Source organism: Furipterus horrens, unplaced genomic scaffold (assembly GCF_987537825.1).
Source record: "Furipterus horrens unplaced genomic scaffold, mFurHor1.1.pri manual_scaffold_2, whole genome shotgun sequence".
Classification (NCBI taxonomy): Eukaryota; Metazoa; Chordata; class Mammalia; order Chiroptera; family Furipteridae; genus Furipterus; species Furipterus horrens.
Window position 1 is genome coordinate 56,988,509 of NW_028327172.1, and position 20,163 is coordinate 57,008,671.

The 20,163-nt window shown below is 37.3% G+C and overlaps 1 protein-coding gene across 1 annotated transcript in view; it reads left to right on the plus strand.

Moving 5' to 3' along the window:
* Window positions 1–20,163, plus strand: part of NOX4 (NADPH oxidase 4) — a 166,667-nt gene that overhangs the window by 73,844 nt on the left and 72,660 nt on the right. The window contains exons 9-12 of the mRNA XM_090267800.1: window positions 7,050–7,260; window positions 9,761–9,925; window positions 10,058–10,120; window positions 18,662–18,722. Coding sequence (XP_090123926.1) covers window positions 7,050–7,260; window positions 9,761–9,925; window positions 10,058–10,120; window positions 18,662–18,722 — 500 coding nt within the window. The remainder of the gene's footprint in view (window positions 1–7,049; window positions 7,261–9,760; window positions 9,926–10,057; window positions 10,121–18,661; window positions 18,723–20,163) is intronic.

Consider the following 20,163-nt stretch of genomic DNA (forward strand, 5'->3'; position numbering starts at 1 on the left):
TGGAGGTGAGAGTAAAGGCTTTGGTTTTATTGGTACCCAGATGATTGGGGTTTTTTTTCGAGGCACATTAGATTCCTAGCTTAGAGTGGCACTCTACTTCTAGTTGCTGCTGATAGGAAGGATTGACTCTCTTGAAAACTTGTCTGCTTAAGTTAGAATTGGCTCAGAGTCAAGGTCAGGGCTAAGATCTCAGATTGGATTTGATAGTATTGGAAGGTGAAGAGGGATGTTGTTAGTTGCAGTCTGATTTAATGCTGTTTTGTACAATGGTGGATGTATGTACATATTTATTTTTCTAAATACCATTTTCAAAATCTAGACATCTTGTCTGAAGTTAGAATATGATTTAAACTCACTTCTGTGTTTCTTAAAACCAGAGACTCCTCAATCATGTGTTTCATCAACAACCACAACAAAAGTTGTCTATACACTTCTAGTCATTTACTAATTCACTTAATGAATATTCACCAAACCATTTCTACAGATTATAGGCACAGTTCTGGGCACCAGAAAAATAGCAGAGGCACAGGAAATATTTTTGAACATAAGCAGTGTACATTCTAGTGGAATACAGAACCCAGTGAATTCTATTGGGTTTTGAAATATCGAATTTGAGTGTATATTCTTTTTTTTAAAAGTATATTTTATTGATTAGGTTGTTACAGTAGTTCCATTTTTTTCCCTTTGCTCCCCTCTGCCCAGTAACCCCTTCCCCTCCAGCAATCCCACCCCACCTAGTTCATGTCCATGGGTCATGCATATAAGTTCTTTGGCTCCACCCTTTCCTATATTATTCTTAACATCCCCCTGTCTATTTTGTACCAACTGATTATGCTTCTTAGTCCCTGCACCATTTCCCCATTTATCCCCTTTCCTCCTCCCAGCTGATAACCCTCCAAATGATCCCCATACCTATGATTCTGTTCCCATTCTGATTTGCTTAGTTGGATTTTGTTTTTATTTTTTAGATTCAGTTGTTGATAGTTGTGAGTTTGTTGTCATTTTAGTGTTCATAGTTTTGGTCTTCTTTTTCTTAAGTAAGTCCCTTTGACATTTCATATAATAATGGCTTGGTGATGATGAACTCCTTTAGCTTCACCCTGTCTGGGAAGCACTTCATCTACCCTTCCATTCCAAATGATAACTTTGCTGGATAGAGTAATCTTGGTTTTAGGTTGCTTTTCATCACATTGAATACTGCTTGCCAGTCCCTTCCTGCCTGCAAACTGTCCTCTGAGAAATCAGCTGATAGTCCTATAGGCAACCCCCTGTAGGCAACTCTCTGCCTCTCTCTTGCTGCCCCCAGGACTCTGTCTTTATCTTTCACCTTTGGCATCTCAGTCATGATGCATCCTTGTGTGGTCCCCTCTGGATCCAGCTCGCCCGGGAACCTTGGTGCTTCCTGGACCTGTATGTCCATCTCCTTCACAAAATTTGGGAAGTTTTCCTCATTTTTTAAAATTCTTGCTTCCTCATTCTGCACTGGTTGACTGTTTTTTTCTTCCTTATGTTCCAAATCATTGATTTGAACCTCAGTTTCCTTCCCTTCAACATTGGTTTTGTGTGGATTTTCCTTTGTTTCACTTAGCATGGCCTTCACTTCTTCTCTTATGCATTTGTGGCACTCAAGCATATCTGTCAAGCCTGTGAGCATCTTTGTCACCAGTGTTTTGAGTTTTGCATCTGTTAGGTTGTCTATCTCCTCATCTGTTAGTTTGGCTATCTCCTCGTCGCGTAGTTCTCCCACTGGAAACTTGATCTGTTCCCCCTTTTGGGCCATACTTCTCTGTCTTCTCATTCTGACAGGCTCCTGTGTTTGTTTGTCTCTGTGTCTCAGGTAGAGCTGTTGCTCCTGTTATGTTGTAAGGGGTGGAGCCTTGGGGATTCATCAGTACAGGGTGACCCATTTCACCACGTTGTGGCACTGTATGTGGGAGAGGGGTCCGAGAGGGAACAATGTCGCCTGCCCAGCACTCACCCCTTTTCCAGGCACCTCTTCCACTTCCACACCGAATTGGCGCCCCACTAGCTATTGCCCTGGCCATCGTTCCAAGAGTTGGTGGGTTTGTGGATGTTCTAGGATCGTGGGGGCCCTTTAAACAAGTGGACTCTGCTGAGACTGGCAGTTTCTACCACTACCCCAAAGCATTGGTCTGCACAGTCAGAAGCAATGAGGCTTGATTTTCCCCGGTGCTGGGACCATGAGCTGCGAGGTCTGGTAAGGAGCTGGGAACGCTCCTCAGGTGTCCCTCCTGACTTTTTAAAATGTATGACTGCACTTTCTGCCAGCTTTCCGCTGCCACTACTGCTGCTACAGCTGCTGCCTCCACCACATGCATCCTCTCTGCCCCAGCTCTGCCCCTCCTACCTGTCTGGATGAGTATTTCTTCCTTATATCTTTGTTTGTTGGACTTCCATGCAGCTCGATTTTCTGGAACTTCTGATTGTCTCTAGTTTTGAGGTAGTTGTATTCCTTCTTAGTTGTGGAGGGAGATGCAGCATATCTGTCTATGCCTCCATCTTGGCCAGAAGTCTCTACAACCTTATATTTTGATACACCATAGAATCTTTGGTTTCTCCTGTTAGAACACTAGGCATTCCAAAAAGACTTCCACATCTCTCCTTTAGAACATAATACACTGTAACCAAAAACATTAATAATAAGCATTACTATGCTCACATGCTCTGTGAGCCTCCTTTCCCTGTCCCCAACTGTATCACCACCTTTACTTAGTAAGACGCTGTTCACCATTCAGTAACATCTTTTTATTTTCTTGGTTTTTGCTTTCAAATTATATATCATTTAATTTGAAAAGATACAATACACACATACAAAAATATTCCCTCCATTTTAACTATTAGCTATACTGCTATATTCAAACAAATTACATGGTGGTTATTTGTTTTTAAAGACTATTCACTACAAATGCATTGAAGGTTTCCTATGCACAAGAAACTTGCTGGAGAGCTGCTAGTGAGATTCGGCAGTGAGTATGGACATGTTGGGTTTATGTAAATGAATAAGACATGATTCGTTCTACTTTGGGAATAAACCTCGTGCCCTTGTTCATCCTGCTCCCTCATTTTGCAGTGCCGTTCTCCTATTCTCTAACCATTGGAACCTGTACATCCTTCATTACTTCCTTCATGAAGCCCTTTACAGAATGTCATAATCAAAGCTCATCATCTTATTTACCCTCAAGAGGTCACTGTATATCTGTATAGCATTACTCACTTTGCTTTTTGTTATTGTTGCTTTCATGTCTGATTATACCCATTTATAGCTAAGCTGAGGCTATTCATTTTATTATTTATTTTTTTAATTTTTGTTATTTTTATTGTATATTTTTACATTACCTTTTAGTCCCCTTTTACCCTCCTCCCCCAATAATCACCATGTCCATGAGTCCTCTTTCCTTTAAGTTGATGGGCGGTGGTAAGGGGGAATGATTGAGCAAAAGAAAAAAAAGGTGATTCAATTTAAATTATTTGAAGTGAACTAATATGAAAAATTCAGTTTTTTTGCCTGCACTAGCCACATTTCAGTTGCTCAGTACCCACATGTAGCTCATGGTTTCCCTGTTGGACAGCACAGATTTAGACCATTTCCACACCACAGAAGTTCTCTTGGAAAGCATTGTGGTGAAAATGGACAATGAAGACGGGATTGATTATGAGCTAGAGGGGTGGGCTGTGTGGAGGGGGTTAAAAAGGGAAAAAATTGGGACAACTGTAATAGAATAAACAATTAAAACAAAGAAAAAAGAAAATATGTCTAAAAAAACTGTAAGCTTCTTGAAGGCAAGGGCTCTAAAAATTTTCATTCATTCAAAGATGGAGCCACTGATCTTTACCACACAAATTTGTGGTGAAGTTTATGCAAATAGGCATTGAAGCATCAAACACATGTTTCACATGCCCAGTGCCTGTTTTCAATTTGGAGTTCAAAATTTGCCCGTGTTCTTCCTTGTGACCCATCCTCACTTAGCTAGATAACCTGAGATACCATAGTTGAGTTATCTTTTTCATGAATGGAATTTTTGTTTGATGTTATTGTCTGTTTATATACCTTTTCTCTTCTACATGTTTCTTTGATGGCAACAATTACAAATTAAAAGAAAAGAAAGAACACTTGAATGGGGTTTTAAGACAGAGGTAGCATATGTAATTTGCCTTAAGAGTAGCTTAAAATAACATAAATCTCTTAACATTAAAAGGGATTCTAGAACATTATATGCCACATTCTTTACCAAGAACAGCAACATTGTTTATCTGACTGAGCTGACCTAAAGATCTGTAGTGCATAGTGACAACATTCATCATTCTAAGAACTATTAGCATATGGGGGTGTGTTCACCTGAATACTGCTATAACTTTGGAGAAGGAATAAATAACATTCTTTTGCCTGATGTTAATTAGCCCCTTCCCAATACACATGTGCACACACACACACACTATCTGACCTTATTTCCAGGGTTTTGTTCATCTGAATCCCTTTTTTGATTTTTAACACTTTAACCAATGGATTTGCTTTGAATTACATAGGTTTTTGGAATGAGGGACATGAACTTTCAGAATCCCATGTTTGACTGCTACTTCATTCATCTCTTAACCCAAACAAAACCTTTGGTATCTCATCTGTGTAATGGGAATAAAAACATCAATCTTGTATGATTTTATTTTGAAGTTTAAGTAAGAAATAGATGTTTAAGAAATTCCTGACATGTTTCTTAATACATATTAATATTTCCATTCTTTACCTTTTTATTAGGCATATTATTGGAATCTAATGAACTAACATGCTGTATAATGAAAAGTGAAGAACATAGAATTTCAGTCAGACCTTTGTTCAAATCTTGGGTCTGCCACTTAGCAGCTGTGTGACCCTGGGGTACTACTTAAACTATTAAAATGGTATCTTAATTCGTAAAGTGGGAATAATGATTCCTACTTAATGCAGTTGTTGTGGGGATAATGTAAAATGGATATAACCTGCTCTGTATTAGACCTACTGTCTACCATACATTCATAAGCAATTACTAAAACACTCTATTCCAATTAATACTGTGGTCTAATTTATGTTCAGTTTCTCCCAAGATATCTTCCACTAGATCATACATTTATGGAGAGTTAGGAGCCAGATTTGACTCCCTTTTGAACTTTGTAGAACCACCTAGAATAGTGCCAAGAACATTATGCCAATGTTTGTTCAACTTCTGGCCAGTAGAAGAAATTCCAGAGATTTTTGGCCTGCCTACCTGTCAGCCACCACCGTCAGGGTGGCCAATAGGAGCAACAGATTTGGGTAAATTATTACTTATAATGGAAGATGAATCAAATTAATGGGTTCCAAGTATAATGCCACAACAATTATATGACTGGAACTCTATGAAAGATTATGTACTTGGCTCACATTTATATAATAATATTAATTTATTCTGTACCTAGGCCATGTCTACAAAAATGTGTGTGTGGCTTACGATGAGTATTATGAAATACATCCCACTATGTAGATGTTCCTGACATGTACTATTTGTGAATGACTTAATCATGATTAGTTATAAGGAAAGAAGTAAAATAAAAAGAAGAGAGAAAGGGAATTGAACATAAGTAAAAAGGAGAAGAAGGAGAATAATCAGGTTGAATAGATAGTACATTTGAACATGGCTCTCTTGGCCTTGCTTTTCTGACTTTCATATGTGGATCTGTTTAGTATCATTATTCATGTTACAGCTTTTGTTGTTTTAAAATATTATCTTCATAAAATCATTATGACTGTGTATTTAAAATATACTTTTATTAAAGTACTAAAATTAATTACTTAGGAGCAGGAAGGGTAATTTAAAAACATACTCTTCCAACCAGGAACAATAACTTTAGAAAAAAAATTTTAATATCTATAAAATAAAAATAAAACACTAAAAAATTGTCATTGCTTTTCAAAATCTTACTTTTTTCTTCATATGCAGAAAAGTGATGATTTGTAAATTCTACCATTTGAGGCACTATCTCCATGAGATAGATCTTACTTTACTCCTTATTGATAAGCACTACAGAATACAGAAAGTTGAATGGCTTATCTTAAAATGTCACATAATATGAAACAATCAAAATGGTATTTTAGGGTTTTAGCCTCTCCTGCCTGCTATATTATTCTGAGCCTTTTATGTGATCTTGTCTATGGAGAAATTGAAAAGCAAACAGTTTTATGGTCTGATTGCTTTGTATTAATTGTTATCAGACCATAAGAGATGGAAGCTTCCAGTCCCTGTTATAATGTTTATTTAAAATTTCTCTGTAAACCATCAAGGCCTGTTTTATTCAGTTTTAGCTAAGTCAAATATGATTCCTGTATTTTTCATCTTTGTTTGAAGATATAGCAAAAGTATTGATCATTATAGTGTTTATTGAAGTGAAAACTGTTATGTATATGATTGTATGAATGCCTAATAGGTTTGAAATAAAGGCTGTCAAATTAAAAATACTTGGAAAGATTGTATACCGTTTTTCGTTTCATGCATTTTTGGGGGGCAGGGTGTGAGTTCAATTTTTGGTTTAGTCAAATAGTAAAGAATTTATTAAAGAGTGTAAAATTACTCAATTGCTCTTTTTTTTTACTTTATTTTTATTGTTTACACTATTACAGATGTCTATACCATCCCCCTTTGCCTACCTTCCCCTGGCCCCCCACTTCCCTCTGGGCATGCCTACACTGTTATCTGTGTCAATGGGTTATGCATATATATTACTTGGCTAATCTTTTCACCTTCTTTTATCCACTGCCCCCTTCTCCCACCTCTCTGACAGCTGTCAGTCTGTTCCATGTATCTATGCCTCTGTTTATATTTTGTTCATCAGTTTATTTTGTTCATTAGATTCCACATATAAGTGAGATCAATTGCTTTTAGGTAAAATATATGAGAAACACTTTTTGGATGAATACTATGTAAATTTAACAAAAAAAAGAGGTTATATTTTTATTCTGTGTCCCCTGATTTCAACCTTTCTTTCACCTTCCTGTTTCTATTTTTTTCTTAATTTAATTTTAGAGGGTTGCTGAAGTATCAAACTAATTTAGATACACACCCTCCTGGCTGCATCAATCTTAATAGAACCCGCAATCGGAATATTCACTTACATCTCTCAGAACATTTTCATGAATCTTTTCCTGGAGGATTTTCAACACCAGATGAGGTTACCCGGAACACATCTGTGAAGATTTGTATAGAAGAGCCGAGGTTCCAAGCTAATTTTCCACAGGTCAGATAATTTTATATGTTTGATGGTCTCTGCAAAATTGATATTCCCATAACAATTAACCAATGTTGCATTTAAACATGTTTTTGAAGGTAATAAACAAATATTCTTACAGAATAGAACATTTCAGGATGTTTCAATAGCAAGTTACTACCTAATGTTCCATTATAGGCAGCTGACAGTTCAAGGAGAATGACCTATGACATTATAGAATATAACTGACCATATCATCTTTGCATACTATGGCACTGGTTTTGCCACAAGAGAGGTAACAAAGATATTCTCCTTATCCATTGAGAAAAATAGGTTGAATAATAAAAACAATAGTGAAAGAGCTAATAATATTTATCATAGTATAGTATAATTATAGTACAATATTATAGTATTATAAAAATAAATTGTAAAGTTAATTTATTCACTGCTTAATATCTGCTAGGTGATGTGCTGAAATGCAATGTATGCATAATTTTTTTTAGTAATGAAGCAATTACTATCCTCAGTTTTCTGATGAGGAAATTGTTGCTTGAGTACATAAAATATCTTGAGCAAACACTACAAAACTAATATGTGGCAGAAGTGGATTGCAAAACTAGGTGTTTGAATAAAATGCTTGGTCTTGGAAAATTTCCCCAAAATACACAGTAAGTAGTTTGATAAGACAGAGAAGGAAAACTCTGACTCCAAAAAACCTCCGCTGCCTTGCGGCATACCTCTTCAGGGGAAAGGCTAAGGGAGTAAACCCCGACAGAAAATCCGGAGCCGGAGTCCCTAAGGCGGTTTGACGTTGTAGTCAACACCGGCAACTCCTGCGGCGCACCTGAAGCCAAGCTGTATTGACTCCGTCTTTCCCTTGGATCCTTCAGCTGTGAAGAGAGGGGGGGTCTGCTGCATGGGCAACAGCAGACCCTCCATATCACCCTGCCCAGGCTCTGTAGCTTCAGCTTCACTGGAGAGGACACTCCAGCGTCATCACAAGATGTCGATTCAACACGGGAGGAGACAGATACCGTGTCACTCCCGAGTCGGACTGCACAGCCATTCTCGGTGGTGCAGATAGACTCTTAAGAAGCTACACCATCGTCTCTCGAGATGGACTGCTGCTGACGGAGTTTGATAAGAGCTGTAATCTCTCCTTGTGGCTGTGGGAGCTGCCCATGTGGAATTATACCCTGTAGTCTTAGTACCGACTGCAAGTAGGAGAAATAGTGGTGTAGAGCGTCTGTTTTAAGAAGAAGAAGGAGTAAATTAGTAAAAGCAGTCAAATACAGGTGATAAAGGACACTAGACTTCAGGTGGTAAGCACATAATAGAGTATGCAGATGTTGTGTTATAGAGTTGCACACCTGAAATTTACATAATGTTATAAACCAGTGTTGCCCCAATACATTCATTTTAAAAAGGAAGAAGAAAGAGGAGTTGAAAGGTAGGGTGATTTGTTGATGACTTAGGAATGAGTATGATAGTCTTGTGTTTATTATTAATAATAACCCTCTAGATTTCTATTAAGCTTTACAATTTTCCAAACTTTTCTGCTGTATGTTAGGCAGGGCAGGTACTGTGACTCCCATTTTACCTACATGCAACCCGATGCTCAAAGGTTAAGGGACTGTTCCAAAGTTGCAAGACCACTGTCCCGTTGCAGAGCCTGTCCTGTGATTCTTACACACAGTGTCAAACTAAATGTCAGGAAGAGGCATAATTTGTCTGCAGGGGAGGAGAAAAGTCTGCAATAACTGTGTAAGTAGGGTTTTAAAAAGTGACCATTAAATAAGTTTGGGTTGGAGGCGTCCAAGTGCTGAGGGAGATACAGTGCGCAGCGGTAGGAGAGAGGCGGGCCACACAGGCTTCCGCCCTCCCAGAGCATGCAGCTAGCCTGGGGGCAGGCCCGTCCCACCAGAACACGTGCACAATTGTCATGCTTTCCAAATTCTAAAGATTATATTATTATGTATTTATGTTAGATTTATTGTGTAAAAGTAAGTTGTGAACAACATGCCTAGTCTATACCGTATTTAAAAATATGGATGTGCACATGTTCTACATTTTGTGTATGTACCTTATGCATGAAAACATCTAGGGTATTTTTTTTTAACAAACATTGGGCTGGTACATGGTTTCTAAAATCATCTTCAGATTTATTTGCACTTTTAGCTTTCATTTTATCTCTCCTTAGAGAAAACTATTGTGTAAATGCATTATATATGGGTTGTGTGAACAAAAGGATACACGATGAAACAGTGTATATGGGTCAATTCTTAATGGTAGTTACACCCTGGGCAATGGTTTGAGAGTAGGGTCTCGACATTACTATACCTTTAATTTTATACTTGACAGTTATGTGAATAAGTTGCATGAAAATATGTTATTTTTCTTTACATTTTATTATTTAGAATCCAGATAACAATAGTTTTACTGTAATGTGTCAAATAAACAATTGGAAAGGATATAAAGAGTCCTACAATACAAGTATTTCTTAAAGTGCATTTTAAAAATTCTCTGTTAGACTTGGCTTTGGATTTCTGGACCTTTGTGCCTGTATTGTGCTGAAAGACTTTACAGGTGCATCCGGAGTAATAAGCCAGTCACCATCATCTCAGTCATAAGTCATCCCTCAGATGTCTTGGAAATTCGAATGGTCAAAGAAAATTTTAAAGCAAGACCTGGCCAGGTAAGTCATTGTTCAGCAACTTTTAAAATACCCTTTATTCTTATGTAATTTTTGAAAATTAGCAAATTAGTGCTATCTTTGGAATACTTGAACTTCTTTCTTGTCATTCAACAATTGTTTGTTGCTTTTTAGTATATTATTCTACATTGTCCCAGTGTGTCTGCATTAGAAAACCATCCATTTACCCTCACAATGGTAAGAAACTTGTTTTTTAGATTTTTTAGAATGAAATACGTATCTTTCTTTGTTGTGTGTATACTCCACCTCATTCTAAAAGCCACTCAAAGCTGTCACAACATCCTTAATGTTTAAGCAAGCCATCTTTTTTACTAGGCAATATAATTATCTGTACAGAAAACTTGTAACTGTTATTTATTATTTTCTACCATTTTAAGATTCAAAGAGTAATATTTTTAAAATTTATTAAATCTTGTTGATTCAAAGTGCAGAAAATTTCCTTGACATTTGCATTTTTCCTTTTATGAACTATGCACCAAAATATAACAGGTGCATGGTTTTCTTTAATTAGATACCCGAAGGTTGGAGTTTTAACTACTTAGGGTGTGTAAGCATTTTTACACTTGACATTGATTTTCCATCACAGGGACAACATGGTAATTTGGTGGGTTTAACTAGGAAGTTTTGATTGTTTTCTGCTATTGTACCTGCATTCTCCTAGGGCAGAACCAGCAGGCACATGTTTGCTGACAAGACTGAGGGACATAGGAGGGAGTTTTGGGATCCTATATAATATGGGTTGGAGGTCTAGATCTCCCACTTGCTAGTACTATATCCTTGGACAAGATAATTAACATATATATGGTTTCCTTCTTTATAAAACATGGATAATAATAGTAACTTCTTTATAGGGTCACTGTTAATATGAATTAAAATGACATAATTAAGTGCTAGTCATGGTGCATGGCATACAGTAAATTTTCAGTAGGTTAGAAGTTGTTATCCACCATCTCATCCACATTTCACCTTTCAAAACTTGTTGACACCTCTCTCTCCATTGTTGTTATCACTCCCCCTATTACCTTAGCTGTTGTGTTTTCTAATTTTATTTGTTATAGTTGTGGTGTCAGATAATGAGTATAGAACCAAGACAGGATTAAACTGAATATTTTTGCCTCATTCTGCAGCATATGGTAACTGCCTATGCTCTGGCCATAGACTTGTTTAGAACAGTCATTTGGGGGACAGATGATTTATTTGCCTTTTGTGGTTTACTAGCTATTAGAATGAATGATGGACCTTTATTGGCTGAAAACCTGGATAGAATTTTACATGCTGTTCTTCAGCTATGTAGTGGATATTTAAAAGTGTTTTCCAGCTATGCTCTGTAATTACCAAAGTTTGGATTTTTCTACCAAAATAAGTCTTCCATTAAAGTATGCCCTCATCTAATTTAGATGTATAAATCAGATATGACTTTAAAAAGCCAGACTTATGAAAGCATGAAACCTACTTCTTATTACAAACTATAGCTTTACTTAGTATTTAACTGAGGTAGACATTAATTATGCTCATTAATATTTTTCATGGGTTCTCACTTAAGGAAATAATGTAGAATCTACTTTTTAAATGGTTGTAATTGACTGAAATTTACACAAACATCTGTATATCCTTCCCTTATTATTTTAATTCAGAAGCACACACATGTGCTTTCCTTTACATCTGTGTTCTGAGTTGAGTGATTCATTATTTTTAAGCTCGGATAACCTAATTTCACATATTTTTCCATGAGTCAGAGGCAAATCTAGCTGTTAGTTTGTTATTGTCTGTACTTTTACATAGCATGCCTTCATTTCCCATCATTTTTCTGCTTTGTGTTTTTAATCTCTCAACCAGTCACTTTGGGAATAGTCTTTCCAGTTTTCAATGAAAACCAGACAAGTATGGCCATGAATCTCTTAAAGATTAGAAACATTTTTGTTGTTATTTATTTAACTTCATGGGTTTAAATATAAGCAGGAAATATGCATCAGTGGTTTGGATCTTGGGTCTTACCCTAATCTATCTAATTCTTGAAAATTGCTTTTCTCTAGGGTTTCACAAATCTTTTGCTTAGACAGCTTAGAAACTCAGCTGGGAGAGATGACAGATTAGTACGGCAATAAATGTCTTAACTATAGACCAGGCACAGTGCTGGAAATTGACACAGAAGGTCACTAATGTTCATGAAATATAACGGGACATCTGAATTCTGTGAAAGTTAAACATCATCTAATTGCTCTAGTTTGGCTTTTTTTTCAGGAAAAAAATAAAATATTTCATCAGTGCATTATGAGAACCTGCATGATAAATATGAAACACTGATTAGTCAGTGTTTTCAGAGTGAACCTGCTGTTTACTATTAAACTTGATTTATTCAATTGGTATTTTTGGATGTTTCCTTTTCACTGGGATATCAAAGAGAAAATGATAGATGGAAGCCCTTTCTTGACTCACATCTCCTTCCAGCCTCTCCCTCATTTTTTAGTTCTTTAGTTTGTTTTCTTTCATTCTTTCTTAAATCCACTACCTTTTGTCCACTGCACTCTACTAAAGCATTCCCAAGGTCAACATGACCGTGTTATTGCTAAGTCCGATGGTCATTTCTCAGTCCCCAATGGGTTTGATATCTCAGCAGCATTTGGTACAGCTGATCACTTGCTTTATTAACATGTGTTGTTCATTTTGCTTCCAGGTCTTCCACTCACCTCGTTTTTCTCCTGATTTTCTGGCTCTTTTAAAAATTGTTTTGCTGTTCCTTGTCATCCCCATAACCTCTAAGTACCAGAACACCCCAGTGTCTGTCTCTTGAAACCCCTTTTTTCTCTGGCTAACCTCATTTCTCTGGTGAGCCTATTCAGTCTTATTGATGCATCTGTGTGCTATCATCTCCCAAATTTATATTTCCAGCTCAGGCCCCAACTCTAAAATTCAAGGTCGTATAGACTATTATCTGTCAGAAACTTCCACTTGGATGTCTAAAACAAATTGTAAGTTAATATGACTAAAATTGAGCTCTTAATCTTCAGCCTTCCAAACCTATTCCACCCAGAGTCTTCCCCCTCTCAAGGTAGTGCCAACTCCATTGTCCAAGTTGCTCAGGTTGAAAAACCTGGACATCAAACTTGATTTTTATCCTTAAAAAAATTCAGTCAAGAATCTGTCCACAAATTATCTTGGCCTTCCATTCAAAATATGTCCAAAATTTTCACAGCACCCACCCTAGTACAGTGCAATACCATGTAGATAGCCCCTTAATTGGTCTGCCTCTGTCTGCCTTTACTCACCTATCAGTTTATCTCAAGAAGTCAGCAGAATGATTATTTTAAGATGCGAATCAGATCACATCATTTCTCTGTTTAAAAACCTGGCACTTTCCACCCTTACTGATACTTGATATACCTTGATTTGTATCTGTGTGAGCATATGTGTGTAAGGAAGAGGGGATGTCAGAGGTCAGTGTAATTGGAATACACTAAAAAACAAGGGATGATAGGAGGTAATATCAGAGAAGTTCTGAGGAGTCAGATTATGGGGCATTTACAGGATATTGACAAGGCTTTGGCTTTTACTTTGAGTGAGGAGGGAGCCGTTCGAGGCTCCTGGGTAGAGGAATGACATGTCTGGCTTGCTTTTTAACAGGATTGCTCTAGCTGCTATGTTAATATTAGAGGAAGGAAAGTAGAGAGACCAGTTAGAAGGCTCATCCAGTTGAGGTATGATAATGGCTTAGCCCAGAGTGCAGCTGGTGAGAAGTGTCAGATTCTTAACATATTTTAAAGTTAGAGTTAACAAGATTTCTTGATAGACTAGGTATGGAATGTGAAAGAAATGAAAGGGTCAAGCTTATCATCAAAGTTTTTGGTCTAAGCAACTGGAGCCACATTAAGCAAGATTGAGAAGGCTGAGGGGAGAGCAGGTTCTCTCTTTTTTTAAAAAACTGTTTTATTGTTCTATTATATTTGTCCCAATTTTTCCCCCTTTGCTCTTCTCCACCCATCCCACCCCTGGCTCCCACAGGTCATTCATACATGTTCCTTGATAAGTCCATTCTCTTTCTTTCCACCCTTACCTCCCTCCCTCCTCCCCTTTGGTCATTGCCAGTCTGTTCCCTGTTTACATGCCTCTGGTTCTATTTTGCTCATTTGTTTGTTTTGTTCATTAGGTTCCTATCATAGGTGAGATCATATGGTATTTGTCTCTCGGTGCCTTGCTTATTTCACTAAGTATAATATTCTCCAATTCCATCCATGTTGTTGCAAGTGATAGGAGTTCCTTCTTTCTTTCTGCTGCATAGCATTCCATTGTGTAATTGGACCATAGTTTTTTTTTTTTTTTTTTTTTTTTCAGATTTAATGTGTTTTATTGATTAAAATATTACATTTGTGCCAATTTCCCTTCCCTCTGCTCCCCTCCACCCGGTGGCCCCCCTCCCTCCAGTTGTCCCCCCCCTTTTAGATTATGTCCATTAGTTGTGCATACAGTTCCTCCCAACCTCTCTCCGTCTATTCCATTCCCTCCTACCTTGATCCCCAATTCCTATATCATCTCCCTCCCTTTCCCCATTCCCCGTCCCTGTTGACCTCCCCCCAATATGCTTCCCGTACCCACAGTTCCTTTTCCACTCTCGTTGCCTATTTAGTTTGTCTTTGTTTCATCTCCCTAGCTTCTGTTTTTTTAAACCAGTCCCTTTAACATCTCATATAACAGTGGTTTGGATCTAATGAACTCTTTCAGTTTTATTTTGTCCTGGAAACACTTTCTCTGTCCTTCTATTCTGAATGACAATTTCGCTGGATAGAGTATTCGTGGTTGTAGGTTTTGGATTTTCATTACTTTGAATATTTCTTGCCAGTCCCTTCTTGCCTGTAGGGTCTCCCTTGAGAAGCCAGCTGATAGTCTAATTGGGACCCCTTTGTACATAATTCTTTTCTTCTCTCTTGCTGCTTTTAAGATTCTCTCTTTATCTTTAATTTTTGACATTTTGATTATAATGTGTCTTGGAGTGGTTCTCCCTGGGTCCAGTCTCTTGGGAACTCTCCTTGCTTCCTGGACCTGCAAGTCTATTCCCTTCCCCAAGTCTGGGAAGTTCTCCTTTATTATATTTTCACTCAATTTTTCAAGTTCTAGTTCATCTTCCTCATTCTCTGGCAAACCAATGATTCTTATGTTGGGCCTTTTATAGCTGTCCCAGAGGTTTCTGATCCTCTCATTGTTGCTTGCCATTTCCTCTCGCTGCATTGGTTGATTGCTTGTTCCTTCTCCATATTCCAGTTTGTTGAAATGAACTCTGGATTTTTTCTCACCTTCTATCTCGTATGCAGTTTTGTTCCTTTCGTTATGAAATTTTTTCGCTTCTTTCTTATCTTTTTCCTGCTCTTTTGTGAATTCTGTAAGCCACCTGATAACAATGGCCCAGAACTGAGCCTCTGACAGGTTTCTTATCTGTTCATCTGTCAGGTTCTCCATCTGCTGCCTGGTGAGCTGTGCCACCGGGATTTCTATAGTTGTCTGCCTCATTTTGACAGATGCGTTTTGTTTTCTTGGGCCGGCTGTCGGGGGCAGTGCCTGCGTACGCGTCACAAATCAGCGACCGGCGCCTGCCTGTCCGCGACCTATTTCGCAGCCCTGTGGTGCTTTCTTTGGGGGCGGGGGTCCAAGATGGATTCACACAGTTATTCAGCTAGGAGACCGGGATCCGTCCTCCCGCCCCCCTGGGCCTCACTGTTCAAGGCGATGCGGCGGCCGCTCTCCCCAGCGCCGGAGTCGCGCACTGCCAGGGGCTTGGCCGCCGGGATTCCTCGGCGGGGTCACGCACCGCCAGGGGCTTGACCGCAGCCCGGATTCCTCGCTGCCCGCCGCTGTCCAGGTGCGACCGCAAACAGCACTGCCCTCTTTAACTCTTACCTGCCCAAATGGCACCGCTGGTTTATAACTTCATATGTTGGACTTCCGTGTAGTTTTATTTTCTGGAATTTCTAGTTATCCTTTGTTTTGAAGTAGTTGTATTCCTCTCTAGTTGTAGAGGGAGACCTAGCGTGTCCGTCTAAGCCTCCATCTTGGCCGGATGTGGACCATAGTTTTTTGATCCACTCATTTACTGATGAGCATTTAGGCTGTTTCCAGTACTTGGCTATTGTAAATAGCACTGCTTTGAACATAGGAATGCATAGGTTCTTTTGAATTGGTGTTTCAGGATTCTTAGGGTATAATCCCAGCAGTGGAATAGCTGGATCAAAAGGCAGGTCCATTTTTAGTTTTTGAGGAAATTCCATACTGTTTTCCACAGTGGCTGTGCACCAGTCTGCATTCCCACCAACAGTGCACTAGAGTTCCCTTTTCTCCCTATCCTCTCCAGCATTTGATAAAGTACAGCACCCATTTATGATAAAAAACATTCAGTAAACTGGTAGTAGAGGGAGCATACCTCAACATCATAAAGGCCATGTATAAGAAACTTACAGCCAACATCATACTCAACAGGCATAAAGTAAAAGCTTTCCCCTTAAGATCAGGAACAAGACAAGGATGTCCACTTTCACCACTTTTATTCAACATAGTATTGGAAGTTCTAGCCACAACAATCAGACAAGAAAAAGAAATAAAAGGCATCCAAATTGGAAAGGAATAAAGCTGTACTTGTTTGCAAATGACATGATAGTGTGCATAGAAAACCCTATAGTCTCCCCCAAAAAACTACTCAACCTAAAAGGTGAATTTGGCAAAATAGGGGGATACAAAGTCAATATTCAGAAATCAAAGGCATTATTGTACACCAACAATAAAATATCAGAAACCGAAAATAGGAAAAAAAATCCTATTTACTATAGCAACAAGCAAAATAAAGTACCTAGTAATAAACTTAAGTAAGGAGAGCAGGTTCTGATGAGAGTATTTAGAGCTCATTTTTTGGTAGGTAAATTTGAGATGGCACTTAGTTCATTTTAAATATATTTGCTGAGCTAACTAATGGCATCTGGGCTCTTTGTTCCACTGTGTTGGTTATTCTCTGCATCTAGAGGCCTTTTTGTCTCACCTCTGCTTATCTTTGGATTTGTGGAGGAGTAATTGCCAGGCTTGTGCTCAGAGTGAGGTTAATGTGGGGGTCAAATTATTCCATATACAGACACAAGCATTGCTTCTTTTTAAATCACAAACCCAAACCCAGCTTCTTTCTTTTATCTCCTAGACCTAACATTTCTCATTGTTGTGAGGGAAGGATGGGCTTGCTTCTCAAGGTGATCCTCTTTTAAAGGTAGACTAGTAAGTAGGGAAGTGAAGGACCAGAATGATTTATAGCTGATCCGTGTTGGTGTAGGTGGATTATTAGAGTGAGTCAAGGAGAAACATGGAATATAAAGTTGGAAAGAATTTGGAACAGTTGGGTTGGCCATAGACTATAGGAAAGAAAGTATGTGGGTGTTTTTCTGCAGGGGAACACAAAAGGTTGATTAATAGGAGATTACTGTGATCAGATACTTTTTGATAAGATTATTTGAAAGGACTTGAAAATTGATTGAATCCTGGCAGAAAGAGAAATACTGATATTACTCTGAGATTTGAACCTCTGTTCTGATAAGGATATACAGTTTCCATGTCCAGACACAGGAGAAGGAGGAGAACATAACTTGGGAAGTAAGACAATGGCAATTTTAGGTATGCTATATTTAGAGTGAATTTCTGGTGGAAATGTCTAGCTGGAATAGAAAAAGTGAAACTAGATCTTTGGAAGAAAAAGCTAAAAATAAAGTCCTTACAATAATGATTAAAGAACATTATGTTCTTTGATCATTTTCTCTAGTTCAAGAAATTTAAAAACAAACACATTGTGGCTTTTAAATTTCTTTTCCATGTTGAGTAAATCCTTGTGCACTGACATCATTTTCACATTTAGTTCCCAAATGTAAGATAATTACATAATATCTGTTTGTATTTTTATGGGACTGTTACAAAATCATTAGTATTTTGAGTCCTTTTAGATCTCAACACCATACTGAACAAATAATTTGAAGGAAAAGTTATATTTTCCCCAGGATGGCAAAGTACAGATTCCCTCAGCTTTGTTTCTACAAATTCTGTCACTTTATTTTTTATCCTTAAACAAGGTGTTGTGTATTCTGGTACTTATATTAAGGTCAGCATGGGCCAAACTCCATTCTCTTCATGTAGGAAACTTATGTGAACTAGAGAAAGACTCAGCAGTGTTTTAATGTTTGCTTTTAAATTTAACATTTAAAATATTTAAAAGATAAGCATTACAAAAGCTAATAATATTAAAAAATAGATATGTATAAAATGATCTTTCACTTTCTGTCTTTGTTTTTCTTTTTCCTGGAATTTGTTAGAATATGAAGTATGCAATAGTATATGGAGAAAAACAGACACTGAAATTATTAGCCTACATGTCTGTTTTTTAGTTAAAATCTTTGGCTTCTTAAATATTTGAACTCAAAAGATATTTAAGCAAAATTTGTAGTTAGATATAACATACCAGAAGTTTTAGACTGAATCATATTGTTTTATATAAATACCTAGGAGTTTTTAGAGAAATGTGTATTGTCATATCGACTAGTTGACATTGCTTTTTTTCTCCTACTCATGAGAATCTATATAAAGTTTTAGTCCCATGCTTTCTATTTTATATTTGAGGGATTTACCATGAGAATAAAAATTGTAATTCATTAATACTTGGTTATACATAGTTATTATTCAGAATTGATTCTAGTATTTATTTTTTAGTGTCCTACTGAAACCAAAGCAACATTTGGGATCCACCTTAAAATTGTAGGAGACTGGACAGGTATGTAGAACATAGAACTTAAAGATTCATGCTTTGAAAATAATGGATCATACAATAATGTGTTTAAGTAGTGGAATTTCCAGCATGTAGAGAAATGTGTATATATGTTCTCAAATGGTTGTTTATTTCCTTTCTTTACTTGTACAGTTTTGACATTAATGTTTTCTTCTTATAAGATGCATTTTAGAATTGGAATATCTTGTACATTAGTAATTTTTTTTTCAAATATTTACAGCACCTTTATTTGTAATAGCCAAAAACTGGATACATTCCAAATATCCACTAACAACTGAGTGGATAAAAAACAATTGTGGTATACTCATACAATGAAATAATGCCCAATAATACAAACCAACTATTGATATATGTAACAAAAGAATTAATCTCAAAATAGGCATGGTAAATGAAAAAAGCCAGAGTCCCACTCTCCAGAAAGTATATTACATAAAATTCTAAAAAGTCTAGTAATTTTTAACCATGTATTATTCACTGTGTTTGCAAATCATAGATTTCCACCTTCTTGTCAGATATATTGGCAATAGTGGGAACACTGAACTATTTTGTTTTAGACTACATGATTTGAAAATTAATGGTTGGTTTTACTCTCAAATAATTGACACTTGGGATTGATACCAAGCAAATCTTCCAGTTCTTGCATGACCTTTCCTTTGATATTTACCCACTCCACTACATCTCTAGAATAGAGGTCATTTTTAATAGCTGGTTTTTGGTGATGATGTTTTACTCAATTATTCAATAAATATTTTTTATTTTCTGAGAGGTTATATTAAGAGTTCTGGAGTAAATAAAAGAAACATTATTCATTTTTCTATTCCCTTGGCAGTTTAGGTTGATCACTCAAAGGATGCAGGCATAAGCATGAATGCAGATGTAAATAAAGATACTTTGTAATTGAGTGCTAAACTAGGAGTTGGTTTGTTAAAGCTACAGGGAATAAGAAAATCTAGTCTGGAGCTATGAGAGAAGCTTCACGGGGAAGATAGGAGTTGAGCTGAACCTTGAAAATCAGAGAAATGAGGGAAGAAGTAGGTCATTTAAGTGAAATCCACAGCATTGTTAAAAATCAGGGGAGGTAATGATTAAACCGTACTTAAAAAGGGTAAGTCAACCAGCCTTGCAGAAGCAAAGAAACCATTAGAGTCAGCTTGATGAAAATCTTCAATGCCTAGACAAGATATTAGAATAACTTAGAAATGCTAAGAATTTGGAGCGTCATAATGAAAATAGCATTGATAACTTGCCAACTGGATAAATTAGAAAGAAGGGAAGACCTGGTTCTGGAAGACAGAGGAGAGTCATTGGAGGAGATGGGATGGAAACTGGGGAGTAGGAGGAATGGATTTGTAAGCACAGGTTGTAAAGTTAGCATTGAAAAGGAGGAATTTTTTTTGTAAAAATAGGAAAAGGCAAGATATTGTAT